This window comes from Xylocopa sonorina, chromosome 10 (assembly GCF_050948175.1).
Source record: "Xylocopa sonorina isolate GNS202 chromosome 10, iyXylSono1_principal, whole genome shotgun sequence".
Lineage (NCBI taxonomy): Eukaryota > Metazoa > Arthropoda > Insecta > Hymenoptera > Apidae > Xylocopa > Xylocopa sonorina.
Window position 1 is genome coordinate 12,014,733 of NC_135202.1, and position 26,690 is coordinate 12,041,422.

Below are 26,690 nucleotides of genomic sequence, written 5' to 3' on the forward strand. Positions count from 1 at the left end.
ATTCAAAATTGCTTCCAAGAATGATTATTAAACAAATAACTCATTACTTGTTACATACATGATATGTTCATAATCAGTTATATATAAAATGTTACCATAAGATCATTAATAAAGTAATATAAATTTATACCATACATTCTCATCGAGTTCTTACAGTCTTTGCGTCACACCTCCTTCAATAGAACAATGTTCATTACTCATTATATCCATCATTTGGAAGACATAACTGTCTAAAAATCTGTAACAGAACAAAACAAAGCAATTAGAATAAATATGCAAAGGTACAATTAGTTATATTAACATTTCATAATAAACGAATTCATAAATCACATTTTCAAAATTTAAACAAAATCTATGGATAACTATGAACAATGAAAGGCATAATAATAAGAAAAGCAAAAAGAAAATTCAACAATATATTCATATTTCTAATGATAATGTTCAATAAATAGTCATCAAACATAATCGAGTATGTAATGATTAAATAAAGTTAGTAATCGAACAAAAGTGTAATAGAAATATAATTGAGTATTACGGAGTTGATAAGTAAGCGTATAAACGTACCTCAAATGTAGAAATGTGCGTCGAAAAATTATATTGACAGCAGCGAGCAACACACATCTTACTGCTAGTAGAGGACGACGCCAACTGACTGCCGGTACCGCTCTCCGCACGTCGCGGAAGCGCCCGAACGAGCGCGAAGGCGGCCGAGCGAGGCCGAAGGCGTTCGAACGTAGTTCTCCAACTACGCTTTTACGTTCATTTTGTGGCCTTGGTATTTCACTATCTGCTTCAAATGTAAACAAATCAGCTAATTGAAAATCTACTACAAAAGATACGTCTTCGAAATACGAGTTCCAGGAAATTTCTCGTGCGTATTTTTCTCAGAAAAATACGCACTGTTGTGTTATGATTACATTGTCCTAGATAATTTGCACCGAAAATTTTGTACTGTCCTTTTCGTACATATCTACGTTTAGAATACGTATAGCATATAATATTTCAGTCTACATATTATTTTATCATTTATACGTTGTTAATTGTGAATATTGCAGTACATTGTGTACCAAAATACTCGAATTCTTGTCGTAAGATCGAAATGATTGCAATAAATCTCTTTTGAAGCAAAATTCAGCTATCGAAAGAAAGAAATATTATTTATAAGATGTTAATTACGAATATTGCAGTATATTATGTACTGAGATACTCGAATTCTTGTCATTAGAATGAAATTATTGCAATAAATTCTTTCTTTCAAGGCAAAATTCAACTAATGGAAAGAAGGAATATTTTAACTTATATTTCTCCGTATTTCCTTAGAAATTTACATCAGAAACTAGCACAACACGTTTTCTGAGCTATACTTTTATACTTTTTTAACAATTTAGCTATTCAAACACGTTTTATCTAACTTAACAATGTCAAAATTGAGGAACAATGAAAAGAGACGCTATCTTTGTAAGCTTGAATGTAATTATACATCAGAAAATACCATAAATAGATTAAAATGTAATAATATAGCAAGATTTCAATAATTTTAGCCATTAAACATGAAGTGTTACGTACCATAGTTTAATAATTTACAAATTTTGTCCCCTGAGACGAGTTTCAACTTTCATTACTCCACTTGTTTTCAGGGTAAAGTAAAGACTATTATAATAGCAAATTTATTGCTCTTTTTAATATTCAGTTTCAGGCTTTTTTGAAAAGATGGCACCACCAGTCGATCGGTAGTTCACTTCGCTGTCGATAACAATTGGTGACCAGTTTGAGCACTTTTTGAATAGATGACGCAATGGGTAGCAAAGTAGAATTTTGGGATCATTAATCGTAACATTTTTTATTTCAGCAATACAATTATTTAACGTAAAGCCATCATTTCCTATCTCTCGACGTCAACGATGAACCGAATGAAATTCTTCGCGCGGATCAAAGTTCTGCGCTCTTTATCACTAATCATCCACGTAGATCTATCAAATGTTCTGACAGATGTCTCTAATACATTACAACTTGCGCTGTAGATCGCGCATATCCCAATCGACGTTCGGTGCGAATGAATCGTGATGTATTAGTGTCTGTTTCTTTTGTGCATCTTTTCGTACATGATTACAATATTGAAAATATTCCTCTAAATTTGAAGAGAGGTCTCGATTAGCAAGCAAGTCGTTGGAGTTTCCATCGATTCATTACAATAAGTAGTTGAAAGTGAAAAATTCTGTTTTATCATGTCAACGTCAAGGGAATATGTTTGTCGACTATCCGCGGACGAGAAGGCGTACGCGGCGGCTAATTTGAACGAAACTGATGAGATTCGAGCGATAAAAATCGCTGAAATAAGACAGTGGATCACAGAGAACGAGGATTTACACGCGCCTACTGGTATACAATACAATCGTCGTTCGTTTCGAACGTTTAACTTCAAGTTCCTTGTATCCTCATTGCTCTTCTCTGTACCAAACGAAAAAATGGATCTTGCTTTTTCACAGATGACTTTTTCATTCTTCGTTTCCTGAGGGCGTGCAAGTTCGACACGGAGAAGACGAGATCTAAATTGCGAAACTATCACAAACAAAGGACAAACGTGCCAGAATGGTACAGCGGCAGAGATCCTTTCCTGCCAGAGCTGGAAGAGTTCTTTAATTTAGGGTAACGTCTAGAGGAATATATTATACTTCTTCTTTGAGAACTATTATTCACGAGAAATTCAAACGTTACTTCTTTGTCTCGCCTTGAGCTTCCTCGACTGATTAAATGAAGTCGAAACAGTGCTCGATAACACTGTTCTTATCGTTTTCCATGCCTTCGACGATCACGTTTACCAGTCTCGCTACCTTATACCAGACACGAGATCGCGTTTCACGCTGATACCGTATCTATGTTTGATAGCATGCAGTTTTAACTTAGCACGCTGTGTTGTTTGTTTATTTACTGCATGAAACATCACCCACGACACGAGCCGTATCGTTAAAAAGTTCTAATACAATTTTTAACAACCATGCGTTTCTGCGTAGGAAGAAAATCATTTCTCACGACTTCTTCTGTTCTTCCAGGGTACTGTTACCGTTAAGGAAATTAGATAACGAGGGGCGAATGGTCGTGATAATACGCGCGGCTGTACACACACCCAGCAGGCACAAAATGTCGGACATGTTGAAGGTAGAAATTGGGAATTTAAGAAACGAGTGGTTGGAGGTAACGAATGAAAACGCGTACCGTTTCTTCTCTTTTACGCCAGGCGTCACTGATGATTTTGGATCTGGCGTTACGAGACCATGAGCCCGTAACAATTCACGGTATAACCGCCATCCTGGACATAGGTGGTGTAACGTACGAGCACGTTCTCCAATTACCGGCGAGCGTGATCAAGAATCTCGTTCACGCCTGGCAAGGCTGCTATCCGGTGCGGATTTACTCGTTGGATTTCATCAACGCTCACAAATTCGTGAACGCGGTGCTGAACGTATTTCGAAGCTTCATGAACAAGAAGCTGAAGCAAAGAGTGCATACTCACGCGCGGGGCAAGCTGAAGCTGTACGAAAGTTTACCATTAAACATATTGCCAGTGGAATACGGTGGCAGCGACGGTACGGTAAAAGAGCTGAGCGGTACGGTTTTCCTTCTCCTCTTACTCGATCGTAGTCTTCGCACGTAGCTGAATAAACGGGGATCTTAATTACTCCTATTGCAATTACGTTTCAGAGTATTGGAAACGTGCCGTGAGGGAGAACCGGGAATGGTTCGCCGAGGAAGAAAAGTACAAATTGACTTTGATTAAGTAACTAGATTGATTCTAATTTGTGATAACGAGAGATCGTTCGAGCAGTTAATGGCGACTACGTGATAGGTATCGAGATATTTTGTATCCTTTTCTTTCTTTTTTAAACGTTTCTTTTTATACAGAAAATAGAACGGAAATGTACACTGCTTTCCTCCTCCGTTTCTTCGTCCTATACATGCTGATCGTTTCTCCAAATGTAAGTAACGGGAAACATTAATAATAACGTAGAAAATGTGACCTGTGCAGTCTCTGTGCTACAATATGGTACGCATCTCGGGTTCTAAAGTCGTATTGCACACTTGCGTATACCTACTGATTATTCTATAATCGTATATTCCCGATTTTCTAAATTTCCTCGATTAAAGATTGCTTTTATACAAAATTCCAGATATGCTTCTTGTCATATGTGGAACATATTTCCGTGGATTATACATATATATGTATATATATATATATATGTCTTTCTCTCTTTTTCGTAGTTTCCATTCTGAAACGTGTCGTTCCCCTTCACGCGTTTAACAATTAAATAAAACGTAGACTTAAGTCATCGGCAAGTAAGACTGTGCTATATCTAAATTGCTATTCATTAACTTATCCGCATAACTACACACAAGAGCTAATTTACATCCGGGACAAGTTTACCAAGGGCGCATTGTTCTCTACTCAAGTTACAAATCGTCTCGTCCGTCATTTAAGTATCTTGCGCAACGCGGTTTCTCCCCCATCGCGGGTCAGTTTAGACGAGACGAGGAATACTTGCCGCGGACAACGGCTATCTCGTGGTAAAATGTATCCCTGAGGATATACATATGTTACATGTTACAGACGTTTAACTAAATAAAAAAACAAAAAAAAAAGATGGGAGGGTAGATGAGAAGAAGAAAGCCCTAAGGATCGGGCATACCTCGGATAGTCATTCGTATTTTATCGTTCATACACTTCTTACACACACACACGCACGCATACATGCGCGCGCACACACACTAGAAAGGCTATTAAGCGCACAAGGAGCATCACAAATATATCTGGAGGTTCACGCGCAAAGGGCGCGACGAGATCGTCTCGAGGAACCGACGTCGAAGCGATCCCTACCCGCTTCGGATTACCAACCATGCATGGCCGATCGTTCAACCGTTCGAGACGAGCCGACGTGTATTTTATCCTTTCTCTTCCCTTTTACGCGGCGATGACGTTTCCCAAAAAAAAGTGCGAAACAATCTCCAATTCTATCCGCGTTTGAACTTGAGCACCATCATGCTAACCGTGAGGAACACCACTATCCAAATGATGGTAGCGATGAAGCCGCTGTACACGTCTGTTTCTGAGATTACCCAACCGCGCGTCAGCATCGAACGGAGCGACGTTGTGGCCATCGTCAACGGTAGACACTGAGATATGTATCGGAGAACAGTCGGCATACCTTCCACTGGCCAAATTACGCCTGAAATTCGACGAATAAATTAACGGAGAGCGTAAACAACGAATTTGCGTGATTTTTAAACGCGAGGAAAGAAACGTCCCCCGAGTCTGATCGGCAAGCAACGTGTTACGTAACGGCGAGTCGAGTTTTTAGATAACGGAGTGCCGAGGCAGGCTTTCTTTCTCTCGTTCGTTTTTCGCTTATTTGACTTGACGAAAAACCGATACTTTTCCTCGCGTTAACACCGCGCAAGTTCGGTGATTCTGGCATCGCACGAACCGAGTTCTCTTTAAGTGGAACACGATTAAGAATGCGAATAACTTTCACTTTTACCGGCTGACATTTAATCACGATGATTGTCGCCTGAAGTTGCGCGATTCTTGCGCGGGGTGCATTTACTAACGGAAGTGTTGCGGTGCTTTCTACCGTGGCAACAAGAAAAAGAAAAAAAATAAGAAGCGAGGCAAGACAAGAGGTAATCCGACTGGAAGCAAATATCTGATTGCGTCATTGACCGTATCTTCTTGCCCCGCGCTTGTTCTTTCCTCGTGAATTACACGCTCTCAATTTTATATAACACACACGTACCGCTTAACAGAAGCGTAGGATAGAAACTGCCCAGAGCCAGCTGGATCGCATTCCTTTCAAGTTCGCAAACCGCTGAAATGACAAACCCTGAAAGCAACAGAAACGCGTACGAATGAGTACCTCCTCTACGATCGTCAGCATATCCATAAGTAAAAGTTTGTTACGAGGTTTGTCGTAGCTCTGTGACTTACCGAAACACATGCCACAGAGACCCTGGAGTATCGTCAACACGATCACCCAACCGATCTGTCCCTTGCACTCGACGCTGAAGACTAGGATCATGAAGATTAGCACCAACGCGGTTTGACCGCACATCACCACGAACTGTGTGATCACGTGAGAGAAGAGAATCTCCCCTGGGGTGACGCCGGCTACCCAGCTTCTATCCAGAAGACCCTCCATCCTCTCAATGATTAATACGGAGGAAGTGAGGGCTACCGCCAAGAAGAAGACGATACTACAAAGCAAGAGAAATACGTTCTCATGAGTCAAAACGCTCTCTCGTCGACGAACCGGTAAACAACTGATTTCCGCTCACGTTAAGATGACCCCGGGCGCCACGAAGTCGGTGAAACTAGGCTCGTTGGTACCGTAAATTGGATCCTTAAATTGAATCGGAACATCCGCCAGCTTTGTGTTCTGTTTGCAGACTGATAAAAGGTCTTTGGCAAAGTCTCGATATGAATACTGTAGATTTCTGGCTAACATCAGGCCTATCTGTTGATCTATAATAACAAGAACAACCGAGACGCGTGAGTAGTTTAAGCTCGCGATAAAAACTGAGAGGTAAAGGACGATTGAACGGCTTGAGAACTCACTGGACATGTCTAGCCAGACTCTGATCTCGCTTTGCTCCAAGGTCTCGTCATCTGCGTCCTTTCCTAAGGCCATTCTCGCGATAAGAGCGTCCGTGAAGTTCTCGGTGAAGTACAAAGTTCCCCAGGCGTCTCCATTCCGCACAGCGTTCATAGCCGAGTCAGGATCCGGATAGTAATTCTGAAGAATAAACGTTTTTCTTTCAACAACCGCGCGTTGAAGCCGCGAGGAGCGACTGGGGGCAAAAACGAAACTAGTCCCACCTTAGTCATCGTTTTGTTGTCCAAGAAGCTGAGGTACCGGCAACTGAGTTGCGTGAACTCGCAACCAGTTGATACCGGACACGACATGTTCTCGTAGAACATCTCGTGATTTACTATTGCCAATTTCAACCCCTTCGGATCTCTACCTATCGCCAGACAGAACAGGATCACTTGCATCACCGGCAACGCGAAGATGAACAGCATCACTCTGTGTGCGTGAACGGACAATTCAGTCTCTCCATTCTACGTTTCCTCGTAAACGCGATAGAAAACGAACTCTTACCCCACGTTCCTCCACATACGCAAGAAGTTCTTCTGCAGCAGAGCCTTCATTTTTCCAGCGGTCGTTAACTTATAACAGTCGGTGAAGTCACCGCAATCGTCGCATTCCAGAATCGAGGTGCTCTTCACTCCGGACAACGGCTTACCGTTTAGCTGCACCGCGAAAAAGGAAAACCCGATAATAAAATAGTCGCGATTATTTCTTTCGAACGAGAAGGTGTCACAACGAAAGAAAAGTTTAGGAAGCATTCGCGCATGAAAACCTTTTCGGTGTCTTACATCGTAGTGGTTTCCAACGCCGTTCGTCGAATCGTGAATGAGGACCTCTTTACTTTGATGGAAGTTCAGTCCCACAACGCCCGACTCTTCGGTCACGTACACCGGCTCGTTCTTCTTGCTCCAATTTAGGGAAGCCTAAAATAACGGACAGTTCACTAGGTTGTCTCGGACAGAGAATTACCCTTTATTCGTTTTCTTACCAAACTGATATTGTTCGAGATATTCAGTTCCGTCGGTGGTTGAGCGTACTGGCCCTGCTTGCGAGACAGCTTCAGGAAAACCTCTTCGAGCGAGGCACAGTTGTACATCGACAGAAGAGCCCTTGGCGATTCTTCGGCCAGAAGACGACCGCTCCTCATCAAACCGATCTACGGAAGATTTCCATGGATAAATTGAAAATGGAAAATAGTCAATCTATCGAGAAGGACAGGTGCGCGAGTAGAGTGTCTCTATTTGCAGAATTAATTGCTTGTTTGCGACACCAGTTCCCTCGTTCTCGTACGTATCACGCGTACAGTCGTTTGCCTCATTATCGAAGGACCTTGATTAAAATTTTCCACATCATATTCACAATTGCAACGATTTCATTTCGAATTTTGTCCCGACACGCATTCCATTTGGGATTGACGGGATTACAAGACAATGGAATCTTGCAATTTTTATCTTCGCGAATGGTAATAAAATTGTCTCGTCAGATGAGACACAAAACCTGGCAATCGAGCGTGTCAAAAAGCGGCCAAGTCGATCATTTGCGTGGGATGTAACGCCTGAGTGAATCAGCTATAATACGAGGACAGGTCGCAGACTGGATTCAACGGGTCATCGTAGAGCACGTAACGATCTCTTCGCGGCGTATGGAAAAAATTCAGTAAGCATTCCCTACAAAAAACTGTAACGCGTGATCGTCGGAAGGAAATGGCGATTGCGAGATTTTAATGCGCGATCATTAGAGTAAATCGGTTTTGTTTCGCAACGGTCCTTGGTTGCATCGCGATTTGTATTCCCGCGAATGCACCGATATTCTGTCCCGAATATTCTTCATGCACTTCAATGACACCGTTACGTAATACTCCACATTACACGTACCGTGTGCGCTTGTCGAGCCTCCTCGATGTAGTGGGTGGTTATGATCACGGTCTTGTTGCCGTCTTTGGTGATTTGGACCAAGTGGTTCCAGATGCTGCAACAGAGAAAGGACGCGTTACACGCTCGGATGCACTATCGAGATAGGGAAGCTGTTTGTACGATCAGCTCGACTGCGTCTCCACGAGAAAGCGCGGAAGCGGAGGATCTTCCTTCCTGGCTTCCGTTACGCGTGGAAACCTCGACCCCGGCTAGTCGCGAGAGCCGGAGATCTTTGTAATTCTCGTAATCGCCTAGGCGAACTTTCTCGCGGCCCGATTAGTCCTCTTTGTCGTTGTCGTTTACCCTTTTAACACTACTAGATACACGCGAGACGGAATCATTTGATTAACGTGCAATGTCCAAAGTACGAGTAGCATCGTGGAGTTTTTCTTTAACTAGATGGCTGACTCGGTTGAGCCTTGAACTCTCTGCAGAAGTACAATCTTACGTACAAACGGGGGATAATAAATTGTGGCGTCGTGCACGGACGATTTATTCAGTGCTATAGATTAATGTGCCTACGTATTTTTAGGCGAAGGAATCCTGACTCACATTCAACTTGGTTACACGTTCTCGGTTCTATTGTAACATTAGTGTTGCATCGAAATTCGAGATTCTTATCTATCAAGAAACTCGATGCAATCTCTAAAGCAATCGATCGTGGTTTCCCATTTTCAAGCGAGCATAGCTTGCGAAATTTCCCGTGCCGCGTCACGAGCAAGCCAGCTCGAAGTGGGTTAAGACAACGTTTTCCAGGCTCCTCCTGCCTTGCACGACGAGGGGAATAGATAAGCTGGCTAAGTATTCGAAAGCGAAGCTCAATTCTCTTAGCCCCAGGAAAGATTACGCACAAGATATTCATGGAAAATCGATCGTAGCTCGTTAAGTCGATATCTCGCTGGCGATGTTAATTATGGACAGCTCACGGGTCACCGAGAGAGGTGGATACGAGTAAAACGTGGCTAACATACTTTTCCACATTCCTACCAACGGTGATTGAAAAAAATCGTCTGGTTCTACTGACATTTCGTAACGCGAATGATATCCACTAGCCACGGCGAAATCGTTTCTCCGTTCTTCAATATCCGTTTCTCGGACGCCTCTTGACGGATCCGTCGATTGCGCTTTCTTCTTTAAGCATCCATCGTGGGTGTCAAGTGGAAAGCGTAAGTGGAGTGTTTGGTAAAATTGTTCGGAGTGGTTTCGTGTAATTTTTACTCCAGACGTTCTTGGAGAAATTAATAGGAAATTGTTTCGAAGACTATGGTGTGTTAATCCCTCTGAAACTGGCGAATGGAAGGGGAAAAGATCGTTACCAGACGATAAAGTGGCGTGTCCGCGTTCAGTCATCTTTATTCGTAATTTTTCTTTCCCCTCGAGATCTAGTTGGACGGCACTTTCGCTGAAAAGCGTAATCTACCGTGCAATGGTTGCTCTTCATCGTCACGCGCTATTTGCGCTCTCTTTCGCGTTGGTCCTCGCGGCTCGAAAATGTCCGTTTTCCCACTGTTCATCGACGTACGAACACGTTTCGAATGGAGATTCGAGTATCACTTGCTACGGGAGAATAAAATATGAGGGAAGAAAAGGGAATCTTGTAAAGGAAAGTTTTTTCTCAAGGCCGAACCGAGGTAAATACATTCAACTGAAAGCGAAGACTAATCCACCGTTAGAACAGGTTCCTCTTACGGATATTTTTAGACGAATAGCTGTTGTAATCGTGACGCGCTCGTCTTCGATAAACGACCGTTGAGTCGATCGCCTACTTCGGCGACGGTGACGTACAGTTCTGTCCGGGAAGTACTTACCTTTGCCGTAGCAACGGATCCACGCCCACCGTTGGCTCGTCGAGGATCAAAAGTTCCGGATCGTGCATCAAAGCGACCGCGAAGGACACTCGCCGCTGCTGGCCACCGCTACGAGCAGAAAGGAATCCCGTCGTTAGCGAATGGAAAGTTCGACGATTTTGTAACTGTTCACGGACGAAGAGCCGACGAAACGATATCTCGATTACAAAATCGAAGCTCGATTCACCTGAGATTCTTCACCAGCCGACTCTGAGAGGGCAGATCGAGGAACTGCAAGAGGAAACGAAGCCTGTCCGAGATCTCCTCGGTGCACATGCCGAATATCCAGCCGAAGTACATCATGGTCTCTCGAATCGAGAATTCCCCGTAAAGCGCGATCTCCTGCGGCATGTAACCGACCCGTTTCCCGGGTACACCGGATCCTTTGGTCCCAGGCTTGCCTCCGAGCACCCAGATCTCACCAGAGTTCAGTCGCCTTCGACCAACGATACAGGAGAGCAGGGTGGTTTTGCCACACCCGCTAGCGCCGAGCAGTCCGTATCTAAATCGAAGGGAATAATAAGAAAATAATAAGAAAATCGATTCCCTCCCGAGTTGATTTTATAATTTTATGGATCTTACGCCTCGAACGTTCTATTTCCTTCACGATCCCCGTAAACTTCCTCCGTACGCTAATCGATCTGGCGAAAAAATCGACTTCCTACAATCTAGACGATCATTCAAGGATTCCCAAGTGCGTACACACCGTGCGTTTTATCTAACAGCGCGATCAGCGATTTCCTACGCGAACAGTTGTTACTCGCAGTAACGATCGAGATAATAGGTCGACGCAATAAAGTTACGTAATCTGAGGATAAAGGGTTTTCGCGAATTCGTCTTGTCCCGAAGACATTGAACTCGAACGGAAATCTGTGCGCGAGCCGAGCAACGATTCGACGATGGGTGAGTCGCGCGTAACAGCTGGAGAACGGTTCTCCAGCTGGGGAAGCATCAGAGATTTGCGCGAGATCGTCACGTCCGACTGATCTTCTTCAGCGTTTACTTTCTACGAAAGTTTTGCCTCGCGTTCGCTGCGGTTTAAACGGTGAACTTGCAAACGTTCCGAGTAAATTAATACGATCGTCGTTTACGAGTTATTCGCCGATGCCAAAGGAAGTAGATCTCGTCACAGCTGCGGTAATTAGCGCTCTATCAAGGATTACCTATTTCCCACCTTCCCAACCGATACGACGCGTTCCTGCGATAAATAATTGAACGGTAGATCGAACGTTCGAGGCATTTTCCAGCGACCATAAATTCTCTTTGTCCCCCTGAATAACGCGGCTCGCTTTCACCGTGAATTCGAACCGGTAATTACGCTTTCAGGAAACAGGACCAGATTCTAATGGATGATCTAAGCAAGATAAATATATCTTATTGTTTCGGATTATCGTTATCGTCTGATAGGCAGAGGTGTAATTTAGCAGAGAGCACGCGAGATCCGAGCGTAGCTTTAATCGATTTACTCACATGGATCCTTTCGCCACGGTCATGCTAAGATTCTGGATAACGTGGTTCGGATTCTTGCTACTTCCGTAAGTTTTGAAGGCGTGCCTGACGCTGACGGCTTGCTGCCGGTTCCAGGCGGGGTTGTTCAACCCCGGCGTAGCCAGCACCGTGCTCGCCGTCATGTCCAAAGTGGTGTCCGAATTGTTCTGCATGTTGTCTGCGTTCGCCAGACCGCCACCGCCACCAGCTGTCCCGTCGTTGCTGCAACCAAACGGAGAAAAAGATTCGTGGTCACGCGTTTAATGTACGAATAGACTTATTTTTTCTTTCCACCACCGACAAATTGATCACGTGTACGAACACGAGTAATCGCGACAAAAAAGCGATGCATTGTAAAGCATGCGTTGGCATGCGTCGATCACGGCATCGCTCGTGACGCAAAGCCTACCAATCGAGCGCTACAAATGAGACGTCGAATTGTTAGCTTATGCGATGACGCGCAGTCGCGTACCTTGGCTTCCGAATGGAGAAAAGTACACACGAGGGTTCAAAGTTCCCCTGGGAGATATCGAGAGGCTCGCGAGAGTCGCAAATACGTTACGAAGATACGGTGGCGAGCTCGAGGAGTCACGGGACAAAGCAGGGTCGAGTCACGGTCAAGCGACGAAGTCTGCACTTGCAGCTAGATCCAGATTCACCCACGAACGAGTCGCGCGAAGAAAGTCGCTTGGTTGAATCGAGAGAAAACCAGTGGGGAATCCCAGCCGCTCGAGGAAGTCGTGGAACGGGGATTCTCTCACAATTAGTTCGCTTTCAGGTGAATCGTACCCGCGTACACCCTAATCGTCCGCGAAGCTACGCGCTACCATTCACTCCTCTCGTTTTCTCGATGCTTCCGGCGAAATCGGATAATGTCTCCGTTGAAACCATCCAAGTCCCGCGGCGTCACGCGTTCCCAGTCGATGGACGTCGATGAAATCGGGAACGACACGGGCACGAACAGCGTGGAATCGACCCTAAAACCGAAGCCTTGGACGGCTTACGTGCGCGGTGACGGTCTGGATCGTTCGGAAGGAGCGAGCGTGCAAGCCTTACGTAAGAAAGCGGCTTTCTTTTCGCTCACACTGGCCGGTTCATTGGGCAACGCGTATCGACACTGTGCGGCGATGTTGTGCCGTTTACACCGGCGAAAAGTAACCCGTTCCTTGGAAACGTATCGACGACCAAGGCCGCGCAAACATTTCTCCGCTCGCGCGATTCTGTGGACATTTTCACCGGACTTTCGAGAGAATCGTCTTGGCGAAGGACTTTGTTTACCGGTGGAGTCGCTTCGCGCTCGCGAAACGTTGGATTTTCATTAATCCTCGAAGAAGCGAGCCGTCGAGAGCCGACGATTGAGTCAGACTTTGGCCGAGGCAGTCTCTTTGCTTACTCACTACCAATATTGTGTGTCTCGATATGATTTCTTGGAAAAACCTAGTCCCGCGTTCGTTCGAGAATGAAATTCTTATATAATGGAATCTGGCGAGACTTTCGCTAAAACGCGAAGCGGTACGTTGTCGAAAACCGATACGGATCTGGCTGAGAAAGGTCGACCCATTGAACCGACGATAAATTGGCTCGCGGAACGCTTTCTCGATGGCGTGTCCCCGCGAATCTAGCCGATTCCGAACGTGGTTAAATTACGCACGCGTCGTCGAACGAGGAAAAGCCAACAAACCGTTTCGTAACGCTTCCCGTGAGTGGATATCGGCTGGAAGAAGAAAGCAACCGGCGGCGAAGACGTTTCGTGTGCCGTTCGGTATCCTCTCTATTCTCTCTCCAGCCGACGATCGATAATCGCTGCGCGAACAGAACCGGCTATTTTACAATTCCATCAGACGAGGAGGATATATCGTTCTACCGCGGATGCGACGCGAAGTGACTCGCGCAATACGCGTCAGGATGCACATCACTTCCCGCAATTATCGTTACATTCCACCTGTCGAGATGTCACGAGTCTCGCGTCTTCATTACCCCGAATTACGCTACGTACCGATTTATTAGGGATCTTTCGACATTTCACGTAACTTCCTTCGCGAGAGACCAAAGGAAACCACGATGATACCACTCGCGTACAACGCACGGAGTGAATGGCGCGGTTCGTGACTCGGTAACAGCGGTGCGATAATTAGCGGGCAGGAATTCGCCGGGAGCCACCGTGTGTGGCTCTCGCAGATATTAAATAGAAAGGGGAGATGTTCCTCGGCTAGGAACATGTTAGCCGAGGCGTAACAAATTCGCGATTCGATGTTGCTCGATGTCCGCCAATCTTCCGATAACAATTACGTGCGTCGATGATCGATCGCTTCAATGACCATCGCTCGATGAATTCTGTTTAAACGATTAAAGCGCGCGATACGTCCAAATACGAGGTTCATTAGCGCGCAAGTGCAGACGGTGTTTGGTAGTCGGTCACGCAAGTAGATAATAGCAGTTGCAGTCAGACCCCGAGAAGTCCGAACTAATTTGCGGTTAGATTACTTAATTCATCGTCGTTCGTAAGTGACTCGCGTTGCAGGCATTCTTCTTATCTTTGAATAAATATTACCAACTCTACCAACCATGACCGACGTGCTTCAACTATCGCGCATCGCTTATTCGAACGTCGAAGCGTTCCTCCTCCTCGAAGTTCGAACCTGCTCCCAGTTTGTTGATGTTCTCGAGATATCGGGTGGGTTTGCGGGTGCGCGAGGACGTTGTTTAGTATTCGAAAATCGAAAAGCTGTCGCAGGCGGGGAGGGACGGTAGCAATGGGGTTGTGCAAGGCGGCATTCCTCGTTGGAGAACGAGGTACCAGCAAGGACGCGTGTGGAAAGACCCGACCACGTAAGCATCCGTTTTCTGGGCCATGGTCGACTCTCAAATTCCCGATTCTGCCCTCCTCTCCTTCAGGCAGGTGATGCTTTCGTCGAAAGCTCTCGCTTCCCTTCGGAATCTCGATCCTGGTTACAGTCGTTCGCTCGGTTGCGTAAGAACAATTTCGAGGCTCGGCTTTTAGACGAGAGGGTATTACAATGCGAATTAGCAATTGTTGTTGGTTTTACGTTGAACGTTTCTTAATCGTGGTCGTTACAGCGGTGTCTCTAATGGTATTGCTGCGTACCCGGTTATTTCATAATTCAACGATCGTTCCTGCGATACCATCCAATCAGAGGTAATAAAAAGGGAAGACGAACGATGCACTCGTTTCCACCCTGGTTGCTTCTCTTTTCTATTGTTTCACGGTACATTCTTCGTCTAATGAAAATGACATTTAACTTGTCAAGTTTCTACGATGCTTTCGTCCAACAACGATCGCGAACGATGCAACAGTATCGCGTATGTTACGTTACTTATCTAAGACGATGAAAACACGTACGCGTCTGGTTACGCGCGTCGACTGTCGATTAGTATCGCGACGATTTTCATCGGGACGAGACGACATTCGTGCACGTACGTCCCATATATCGGATCGACCTTGGGGATAGACGATCGGCTCGCCGCTGAGGCCTCGCGAGCGGCAGCAACCCCTTTCTTGTTCCTTCTCCCGATAAGGGTCGGCCTCAACCTTCACCTTGGCTCAATTCCGATACGCACCGCGGTCGATTGGTCGCCGACACGGCTGATTTCGAGCGTGACATCCATCGCGATCGCGAGCCACGAACGAATAACTTGGACCTTCGCCGCCTCCTTTTCGCAATCGATTTTCCTCCCGCTCGGCCTCCCCAATTTTCGTCCGACGTTAGAGTAACGAAGCCAACGAGGTCTCCATCGACGTTGTTTACGGGTTTTCAGAAATCTTTACCTTTTCATCTAGCATAATGATACATTCGATCCTTTCTTTCGATCGGTTACGCAACGACATTTTTTCCGCAACCTTCTGCGTGGCCATAGAGCAAACATGTTCTTGCCTGACTTTTTCTAGCGTCTGAAAAAGCGAGCGAACCTGATAAAAAAGCCAACACGTTGCACAAAACTTGATAGTATGTAATGAATCTGTTCGTCTCTCATCCGATCGGACAGAGTGTACTTTGAACCTGGCTACCTACGGCTGAACGTAAATTAGCGACACTCGGTTTGCGTCATTCCCAAGGAATAACATTGTTCGATCCCGTCGTCGAGGTACAGACAGCAAAAACGTAAAGCGATATCTCGTTCCACGTGGACAATAAATCATAATCGAATAGCCCATTCATCTGGACGACTCTTACGCGGAGCTGGCACGAGTCCCGCGTGTAAAAACGCGTAAACGATCTCTGGCCAAGTCTGGCAGAAGCGTTGAAAAAGAAGGAGTCGAAGCGGATAATGCAAAGACGTTCGCGCTTTGAAATTTGCGATGCTAATAGGTTGTTCCGTGTCAGGGATCTTTGAATAAAATCATGAATAATCAGTGGCAATTCAGTTCGAACGAGCGATTAAGATGATTTCACCGTATGACACGCGAGTGGAATAACGATCGACCCGCCGTTTTTTGTTCCATATTTGACGTTCGTTTGAACGTCTTTGCTTCGAGCGTCGAATATTTACTCTGGTACGATCCGCGGACTTTCTTTTTCACGAGAGCGCGTGAAAGATCGCGAACGGTAGCCCGTACCGATCGAAGGGTGTTGATTAATAAACGGCGATTTATCGCGAGCCGTTCTGCCGCGGCCACGGCAACAGGTCGAACAACATAGATCGGTCTGGTCCGATTATGGAGAACAATTGCAAGTTAGAACGCGACGATTGCCACCGGTTGTCGATCGGCACGATTATCGCCGGCTATGATTCATACGGCTCGTGACAATCGACGATTAGTCGCTACGTAAATTCCTCGCTTAACTCTGGAAACGTGGACAGAAAATTGTTTGTCGTGTGTCGAAACAGCGTTTACCACCAATCTGGGAAACGTAAACGGTCGCTCGCGAACGATCTTTGTACCGTGTCGATTCGCGTGTCTGATAAAGTTCGCCGACCTTCGATTACGCGATGGCGTAGTCGCGTGCGTCACGAGCGGGGCACGAAAAAACCGGCGGTCCTCCGATCGAGAAAATGATCGAGGAGAGAAAGCACTGGGACGGCTGCGGGGCAAGTAAAAGTTGATAATGTCGCGGAGATCGCGCGGTAAATCGTCATTACTGGCCGTTTATGGGGAAAAACGTAACGAAAAGTTTCGCCTCGCCGCGATCGTATCGATCGCGGAGGAAAGAGGCTCATCCCGGGTTAGTTAGTCGCGCGCGTTCAGGCTTACCATGTTAGGAGTACGTAGCAGAACGACTGCGTAACCATTTCACGATGACGCCTCGACTTGCTTCTCCGGCAACCGGCTGACACACTTATTAAAATTGCTGGATTAAGCATTTCTTTTTTCACGGCCTCGCAGCTGATTGCAACCGGTGCTCTCGTTAAGGAAAGTCGACTGCCAGCCGCGGATTTACGCTTTTACTCGCCGCACTCTATTGTGCGGAGTTGCGCCGACTTTCGACGAGGTGCACCTTTATTCTCGTTGTAAACGGAACGACTCGCCGGCGAAAAACGGGAAATCACCGGTGTTCCACGGAATTTCTACCTAGCAAACCCGAATCGAGCTTTTTCCATGCGCAACGGAGGATACTTTCGACAATCTGGAGAAGAGAGTCGGTCTGTTCTGCCACGTGGGTAACGAATTGATAATACTCGAAACTAAGCCGAGAGAAACTTCGTTCCGATTCCAATTTATAGAAAATTGTACCGAGTTACGGATCTACAACACCAGCACGAGTTCGCAACGAACAAATTTCGTGTACTTTCGTGGCGCTGTTTAATCTACATTACTCAAATACAGCTCGCGAGGATGCCGATCAATTATCGGTACGTCGTGAATACTCGCGGTAATCAACCAGGGTGATTTCAACGCCCGCAAGCGCCTGCAACGATACTCGTGAACGAATCCAAAATAGAAGCGGTAAATATTATGTTGTAACGAAATTTGACGAGCCCGTGGAAAAGAAATTCACTGTCACTGTCGCAGTTAACTAACGTCACACGGTCGCTCATCGAGTGACTTGAATGCCCGCAAAGATAGGCGCGAAACCGCGGCCGTCGCGCAATCGGGATCGCCGCTGAAAAACGTACACACGTACGTCTCGATTCGCTGATCTTTTTCTTTCTCGTTACACAATATTTGTCGAATCGTCGTAAAATTATTGCGATCACGCAATCGGACAGCGGCTCTCTCGGTTTTCCTTTGGCCCGTCTGTTACGTTCACGATAATGAGATTACGCAACGAGACGTTGCATGCCCGCTTATGCCGAACGTGGGTCGAAATGTAACGAGGCTGTAACCCCGTGATCCGGCTGCTGTCGTCACGGGATTTTCAGCAGCCTTCCCTGTCATTGACTTTTACCTGCGCGCCGTAACCGCGTCGCGCGGTCCGCCGGTCGCGTTTGATCGCAGGTTTTACTTTCTAGAATCGTTACGGACCGTGCCAAGTCCGTTCTCACCTCGGACGATCATCTGTCACCGTTTCGCGAATTTCACGGCCTCGAACCACTCGAATATCGATCGATTTATTCCCGATTTCACGCCATTTTAAACATTCTCGCGGTCCAATTGACTCGATAGGTAGAGGAACTCTCAGCTCTCGATTCAACCCCGAACTCCAAGCGAATCTTCCTCTCGAGGATCGCGAGTTTCACTCTCGACCGAGGGAGCGATCGTCGCATCACTTTGCGCCGTTGAGAAAGTGTACATCTCCGATTGTCTCGCATCGTGGCCATCTAACCGTCCCGTTCTAACTGTCGCCAGCGATAATTAACTTCTCCAAGATTCTATCTGGCTAACAACGAGATCAACGTCGTTACACTCATTCACATTGGACGATTAAGTATTTACCTCGCTTGCGTCCCGTCGCGTGCCGCGTTTCATGTATAGCGTAGCTGCGTTCGATCGTTAGACCGCCTCGTTTTCTCTGTCGAGAGTGAAATTCGGTTCGCTTCGAGGAAGATTCTCTTCCCGGATTCTCTGGCGATCGAACGTGCGAGATGCTTGCTTCTCGAGATATCCGACTCGACCGCGAGCAAATCGGCCAGGAAATCCGCGTATGAAACGACGCAGGAATGCGTTCGATTTCACTGCGTGCGCAATCGGAGACTGTCAAAATATTGCAAACTCCTCTTGCGCGTCGCTTTCTATTCGACGAGCCCGGGGAAACAGCTGAGTCACTGCTGCGAGTACAAGGAAAATCGGCTTTTAATTCGATCCGATCGTTGGCAAGCATGTAGAGCGATTAATCGCGGTGATCTAACGGTGGCGCGATCGATCGGTTCGATAACGGGTTCGCGCGATTGTTTCAGCCTCTTTTCTTCTTCATTTCCCGGCTGGTAATTATAGAGGGAACGATCGAGTAGAATTTCTCAGAGACGAAAGTCGACCGTTAATGTTCATCTACGGGGCGATAACTTCTCGAATACCGTGGCAAGGAAATAATATTTTCTCCGAGGGTACATAACACTCGATGGAGCCTACTGGACGATCGATTGCGTAACGATCGCGGCATGGATCGATCGATCGACCGAGGAAATATCGAGGAACGTAAACACGCGAAATCGGCGTGGAATCGTGCAGGCTTTTAGCAGAATTTATAGACGATCGAACGGAGCGATAGCAGCCGTTTTGAGATTGGGATTTTGCAATCGTCGCTTTCGAATTTCCCGTGGCGAATCCGGCTTTGGTAACGTCCGCACGGTCTCTCACTTTTCAACGGAAGCGAAGGGGCGGCACGACCGGGCGCATTCGTCTAATGGTCACCTTACGCGAGCTCGAACTCGTTCTTTTTTCGTCGAACGGGAAACTCGTCGCAAGAATCACTGGCTCCGCGGAAAATCTGCGGATCGACCGATTTTCGAATAGAAACAATGCTAAAAATGAAAATGCTACAAATAAATCCTGTAACGTGGAATTTTCCGATGAAATTTCTTTCCTGCTAATTAACCACCCCGAACGCGATATCGCGTTCCATTCTGCGTACCTTCGTCTCAGCTTCGATACGATCTCGCACGATCCCTACTATTCCGTCTTCTCTGCAACGTTTTTCCTCGTGTTCACTCGAAGCGTATCCTTTAAGTGTAATCCTGGCCAGGCGTCATCGAAGATCTACGACCGACCGGTAGCATCTGACAACCGTGTGGCAGGTCGTGGTAGAGACGTTACGAGATTCTCAAGGATCCGTGGGCAATGTAACACCAGCACACAAAACACAACGACGTTCTACCAAGATCAAAGGCACACAATAGCACCGTGATCCATACCGAACTGTGCGATTTCCAGGATCGTTTCGAGCCGCGAGGACGCGTCGGCGAAAGAGGAGCTGCGACCAGTTGGTTCGTGGCGAGATCGTCTCGTCCTCCGCGACTTTCGAGTCCTGACGCGAGACTGAACCGATCGGGATCGAGCGGGCAGCATCGAGCTGGGCTATACCTCCTTCTCTCTCCATCCGTCTCTTTTTTGCTCTCTCGCGCTCTGTCCTCGCGTACCTCCACTCTGCGCACCGATCCAGCCACGGTCCGTCCTCGTCCAATCGGCTGGCTTTCTCTCTTTTGTCGCGAGCCCACCTCCGTTCCACCACCTGTCGTCCTTCCACCGACCTGTGTTTTCCTCCGTGCGCGCACTTGCTGATGAAATCGCCGTCGACCGATTCCGCGGTTCACCCCTTTCTTGGCTCGCTCTTTTCTCCGGCTCCTCCGCTGCCTGCGACTCGCGCATTTTCTCGACTCTTCCCCTTTGCTCTGTCTCTTCGTTTTTCTCCTCCATCGTCGAATGAAATTTCCCGCTCGTGGGGTTCACGAACTTGTCGTCGAAAATATCTACGCGGATACGCGCGTACGTAAGCGTTACAGTTCGGGATCGTGAAATCGATTGCTGAAATGCACAGGTTACAAGTTTCTTTCGAACGAAACTTGTACAATTTCTTAAGAAAAGTCCTGCCGTTTCGCATCGTGGGCCGGGCGTGACTTCCGGTAATTAGCAAGGTGAATGCATCGCTATTCTAGCGACTCTGCGGATGGTCCACCGAAAGTGTAATTATCGCGTCACGTTGTTTCGCGTTCCGCTTCTAATTGGATACGTTAGTAATTGGAGACACGGTGTACGTGTACGTTAAGAAATCCGTGTGATGGTGAAGCACCCGCGTAAGGGAGAAAAAAGTTTGAATATTCAATCTGCGTGGCAAAGGTCATTATTAGCCAGCTGTCATCGATTGTGGATACGAAAGAATTGAGAACAATTTTTCATGCAAAACACCATTTCTTTAGAAGCCCGACGAGATACGGAAATGTCTAGCCACGTAACAAACGAAGACTCGTGGATACGGCTACGCCCATTATACTTGCAAAATCCCTGCCGATCCTTATTACTGCGTTTTACACGTGTGTCTAAACGCGCTTTTACGCTCTTTTTACGATCGTCCATGATGATCATGGTAAAAGAAAAATGGGGAAAAAAGTAAACGATTTCAGCAAACTCATGCTCACACAGTGACTTTTACACGCCAACAGATATAAACTATTAAAAGTTATTAACGATTTATATGCATCGCTCCATTTTAATTAATTCGAACAAATTAATTACAATTTCCAATTTCGATTTATTGTATTCTTTGCAGTCACTTTTTTCTTCCACAAAAACTATCTTGCTAGAAGTCTAGACTTTTTTTTCCAAAGCTATCCGGGATACTTGAGTCCGACTTCATAATTTTATACTACTTAAAGTTCTGCCGTCGTCGATACGTAAGTTCCACGCTATCAAATTAGTGTTTGCGTCAATCGAACGCACGATCCGTTGATGATAGCCAAGTTATTACGTTTTCTGTTACTTTTTCCATTCCCTCGACACTTCCTCGTCTCCATTTACTTGTAAGACAAAATAAAGACAGCATCACCCACCTCGTTTCCAATTATAACGCATTCACGTGAACGTATAAAACTGATCGCGAAACATTCGTGGGAATATCACTGTACTCCACGGACAATGGACTGTTTGGGAAAGTCTTAACGGTGAGCAATTAATAACCAATGTAATTGCCACCGATTTGGAGTAACGGTAAAAGTGAAGCGAAACCGAACTCTCGCTCTCCTCTTCGTTTCATCGTTTTTACACTGCCCTAGCGTCTCTGAGGTAACAACGCTCGAGTTTAATCGTTCTTTCATAGAAATCCAGGAACTTTGAGCAATCTAATTCTCGATGCTTTGTAAAATCGATCGATATATTCGCGGTTGATCGAGCAACGGCTCGTTTTACGGGAACGAACCGCACAACCGTGAACGGACCGTTTTAATTAATCGTTGATACAGGCTAGTGGCGATTCTCAGCGACGGTCAACAAACAATTTGATTCCAGGTCGAGAAATAGCGACCGTAACAGTGGTCAAGACGGTCTGCACTTTCCCCAGCATTGCGTAATCAGGCTACAGTCCCTGACGTAATGTAAGCCTGATTAAATAACAGGAAATTATGCATCTTTTCCCTTCGAATATTGTTGCGCGTGATCCTCCAAAGTCCCGATGCCGTCGACGAATTTCCTTAGGAAAAATGCCAAATCACGAGCAACGTTCGAACGTGCCGCGGCGATTTCGATGGACGCTGTCGCGACTCGAGCACCGATTTATGAACCGTTCGAATGCTCTACTTGTTGCGTAAGCTCGATCGCGAATGAAATTATTTCCATTCGAAATGGAGGTGAAAATATGCAACGAGAGGCTTGTTCGCGTGCTGCGAGAGAGTTCGCGTTGCATAGGGTATGGTGGGGAAAAGAAAATGTTCCACCGTTCGCTGGTGGTGGCAACGAAAATCGTTTCTGCTCAACGATTACGTCAATGTTAAGGCCGTTTGAAATTTTCCTCGCTGTCGCGTTTAAGCGCGCACGGTTCGCTTTATTTTGTGAAATCAACGCTGCCGAAGCGTAGTCTTCTGCGGTCAATGTATCCACATTCCTCTTGCGAAATTTGGGTTTGATATTTTTAGAATCGAACGCTCGGAGCAAAGATTATTCTCGTTTCCTTCTATCTCGAGAAACCTCTGAAATAATCTGCAGAAACGTGCAGAGGCGGTTTTTACGCTCGCGAAATTCTGACGAACGGGAGAAGGTGATAAAGTCGGACAGGAGGCAAATCTTTTGTCATTTTCCCGCGTCGACCGAGTTGCCTCGAAAGTGATAAGTGAAAGCGATTCGCCGTTTTTCGATCCTCGGGCCATCGAACGCGCTGGTACACCGGTTTCCATCATCGACCACCATCGAACCGAGTAATAATAAAGATACCTGCCGACCAAAAGAAGACGCCGACCGTTCGGCACGATTTTACATAATTGTTGCTCGATTCGCGAAATCGGGACACCGTTTAGCGAACAGCGGATAATATTGCCACAAGATGGCGATCGACGTTCCTCCGCGAGGTGACGTTAATTAATCAAATGAAACAATTCCCCATAAATAAAATATAAGGTGGACAGGTAAATGTCAGCGAGTATTCGGTATGCTTGGTTCGTCGAACGTGGATGAATCTTGTTCTTGTTAGTGTCGGGTCGATCCGTGACGGTGGGGAAGGTCTGCGCAAGGTCTCGCATAGCTGGTGTCAGCTACCTTCGCGGGCTTCTTCGGGTAAAAGCGAAAGTCTCGTTCGGCGCACGTGCACTGCTCGATCGTGCTCGAACTTTGCATTCTGCACGAGGTCGTATTCCATCTATCTTTCCGTCTTCAAATATATTAAGCGGCTAGCTTTTCGCACATTTCCATCCACCGCTATTGTTAATGTACGAGACTAACGTCTCATTGGACTATGACATCGAGCAGCTACACTAATGATATTCGCGAGACGATAAGCGTTTCGTGGTAATTTCTTCGTTTCACGCATACGAATCCTGTTCTGTTGGGATGACGAGTCGATCTTGTACGACGACGTCCCTTGAACCCTTAGACCGCTCTGACGTCTAAGTACAGGTTGATAAACTTTCAAGGTGTACCACGGGTGTATTGGCCAAGCGTCGATCGATCGATTTAACCCTGAAACAACCGTCCTGGGAAAGAAGGACGCTAGACTTGAGAAACCACCACGGGACTTATCGAACCGGGTCGCTAAATGCGGCCGAAGGTATGGTATAGACGTGAAAGCGGTCAGTCCGGCTGCTGTGTTACGTAAATCCCAGGAAGAGCGTTTCAAACGTCGATACGTTGATACGTCGATAATCGTTCGTCGGCCATCGAGAGACAGGGGTTTTCCCTTCGCGTTCGCCTCTTCTGTTCGCAGCCTTGTACTACTTTTCGACAACCTCGGGACTCTTGGCTCGACAATCCAGCCTGTAAGTCTTTGTCTCTTGGATTGATTGATGAATCGAGACGATTCACTGATTAACGAAAAGCGACGAGGCGATTTACCTCGACACCGCTCGTACGCCAGAGTGTTGGACGTTTGCATTTCGGCAAACAGATTTAAGATGATTGTTCGGAGTAAGCGAGTGCATTAGACGTCCATGTTTACCTCAGCATCGGCTGATGTACATTGGGATGCTGTTAATTGCGATGAAGAAGAAGGATAGAGGCGAGACTCTTGTAGAAAGTGAATAAATTAAGCGATACACGGTCCGTCTGATTCCAATCGGATCGTGTAACGAAGAATCACAAATTAGCCTTATCAAATACTGTACGAATTGCGTAACGTCGATCCTTTTGAAATTCAGAAACTTGTTTTTCACCAAGCATAAAACGACGGCTGACAAATATTCGCGATAAATATTCATACAGTTTTTTTTTACTAAAGCTTCGTCATTTTTCACGGTGCTCGCCGATATTATTTATCGGTGGATCTTTTCGGGATTCCCTTGATACCTCATAATTAATGTCCAAAAAAAAAAAATGTACATCATCCAGCGTGTCGAAAGTCCCAACGAAACATCGAAGAAACGGGCTGTGAAATTTTTCAAACGAAAGAAATATTTCCATACGGTTACCTAGATTGAACGGCCTTTGCGACTTTGCGTGCTACATTGTATTTGAGCAACGCGATTGTATTCGAGTGTCGCAATACTTGTCTCTTCTTAGATAATTATTAGTCGATGCTCGTATTTATGCTAACGAGACGCAGGTCGCAAATTATGCTAATTTCCAGACAGGTGTGTCGGGTAACCAGAACGATAAGTGTGGTGCCATCTCTCGAGGAGTCTCCGGACTTCCTTTCCTTCCGTTTCTTTCACGGGGATTCCCCTTCGATCGGTACGCAGGAGACCGACAAGGTATAATTTGCAATTCTCTAACTCCTCGCGCATTAAAATTCAATGTCGTAACATCGTAACAAATAAGCTGCGAGTGAATGCAGAACCTCGAGATTAATGTGTATCGTGTTCCACTAATCGCGATTGATCGTCGAAGCAGAAGAAGATTGGGGTTCGAAGGGGTTCGTTAAACTTGGAGACTTTCTGCGGGAAAGAAATCGGTGTCGAGTCGAATTGGACCTATCGGCGCATCGCGGACGAGTCACTCGCGATCGTTCGTGTGTTTTGCCTACATTTTATCCTTTCACTGTGCAACGATAAAGCGGACAAGCCGCGTACGGACGCATCTATTCGCCATTGCCCGCGCTGCTCTTTGCCCACTTTCACGCGCGATTGCGAACTCCAATGCGGAGGGAAGCAGCTTCGTGTGTTGCAAAAGTTGTCTCGCTCCTTCCCTGTTATGCGTTGATCGATTTTTTTCTTTTTCAGGTTTAAATTCATTTCCCCTCGAAATGGTTTCAATCGCAAACTTTCCTCGTTGGTGCGAATGCTCTGGAAAATTGGTATCGTTAGAACAAGAAGGGTTACTTCGATCTCCTCGAGGATGCGAATACGCGATGGGGAGACGAAAGTGTGATGGAGAGTCGTAGAGAAGATCGGATTCGCTCGCTGTGGATCGACTGAAAACCGGAATGCGAATTACCATAAAACGACTATATGTATTCAGGGAGAATTGGTAACTTTTATGCATCGTTCGCGTTCTTGCAACAGGTTACAAAACCGCATCGCAGAAGTGCGGGTACTTTTTTTAATATTAAACTGACAATTTTAACGAGCAGTTCCAGTCGAGTTACTCGCCTTTTTTCGAAGCGTTATCTCGCGCAACCTTCGCGCGAGTCGAGATGAAACTGCACGCACGGCGTCTTTGTATTTAGCTGCACACGCATCCACGGAGGCAGTCGCCAGCTTTTCAACGCCGCGCTACTATACGGAAATGTTAGAGTTCGACTACAAACGCAGGAAAAAAGTTACTTTACAATTCATGATGCGTTTCAACTGACTCTCCTCGAACTCAACTCAATTAACTTTTACGCGTTCGTTCGCGGAACTCGCTACAGGCTCCTTAAAAAATTAGCGCGGGCCAAGATCCAAGACGAAACATTTAACAACGCAACTGATGAATTCTGTGGGAATTATTTTCGCTGGACTTTGCGTATATCGTTTGCCGTACGAATATCGAATATACAGTACATAATCGTTACATCGTGGCCGGTATAATCACAAGAGCGACGAGCGCAGAATCAAGTCGCGGCCGGTTTCTCCGGTCGACGAAAGTGAAGTAAAAGTGGGAGCAGCCAGAAACAAATTTCAAATGTGTTACTCACGCGGTCAGCCCGTCGCTCCAGCTGAACATCTTCTTGATCTTCTCCCTCTGCTTCGGATCGTTTTTGTTGTCCATCGTGATCGGTGTTCCCCGACTGGTTTCCACGCGAGCAAGTTGAAGGATCTTGTAAAAGGTATCTCTCGCTGGGATTACGCACCTCTTCAACGACGATGCATCTTATTCTTCGTTAAGAATTGCTCACCCTGTGCTCTGTGCGTTC

At 46.2% G+C, this 26,690-nt stretch overlaps 2 protein-coding genes across 3 annotated transcripts; one reads left to right on the forward strand and one right to left on the reverse strand.

Moving 5' to 3' along the window:
• Positions 1-1,918: 1,918 nt before the first annotated feature.
• LOC143428634 (retinol-binding protein pinta) lies at positions 1,919-3,914 on the forward strand. Its single transcript, XM_076903666.1, has 6 exons — positions 1,919-2,065; positions 2,197-2,379; positions 2,487-2,646; positions 3,051-3,156; positions 3,236-3,605; positions 3,700-3,914. The coding sequence occupies exons 2-6, from the start codon at positions 2,226-2,228 to the stop codon at positions 3,777-3,779; spliced, it is 870 nt and encodes a 289-aa protein (XP_076759781.1). The 5' UTR covers positions 1,919-2,065; positions 2,197-2,225; the 3' UTR covers positions 3,780-3,914.
• Positions 3,915-4,221: 307 nt separating this feature from the next.
• Positions 4,222-26,690, reverse strand: Snu (ABC-type transporter snustorr). Of its 2 annotated transcripts, none has more exons than XM_076903664.1 (14): positions 26,472-26,690; positions 11,869-12,108; positions 10,586-10,900; positions 10,360-10,467; positions 8,513-8,606; positions 7,627-7,794; positions 7,427-7,561; positions 7,149-7,300; positions 6,866-7,073; positions 6,605-6,782; positions 6,325-6,511; positions 5,978-6,243; positions 5,787-5,873; positions 4,222-5,219 (listed from the first exon to the last, which is right to left on the reverse strand). In XM_076903664.1, the coding sequence occupies exons 1-14, from the start codon at positions 26,543-26,545 to the stop codon at positions 5,005-5,007; spliced, it is 2,427 nt and encodes an 808-aa protein (XP_076759779.1). In that variant the 5' UTR covers positions 26,546-26,690; the 3' UTR covers positions 4,222-5,004. The 2 variants fall into 2 exon arrangements, with proteins under 2 accessions (XP_076759779.1, XP_076759780.1); XM_076903665.1 differs by lacking the exon at positions 26,472-26,690 and adding an exon at positions 19,857-20,013.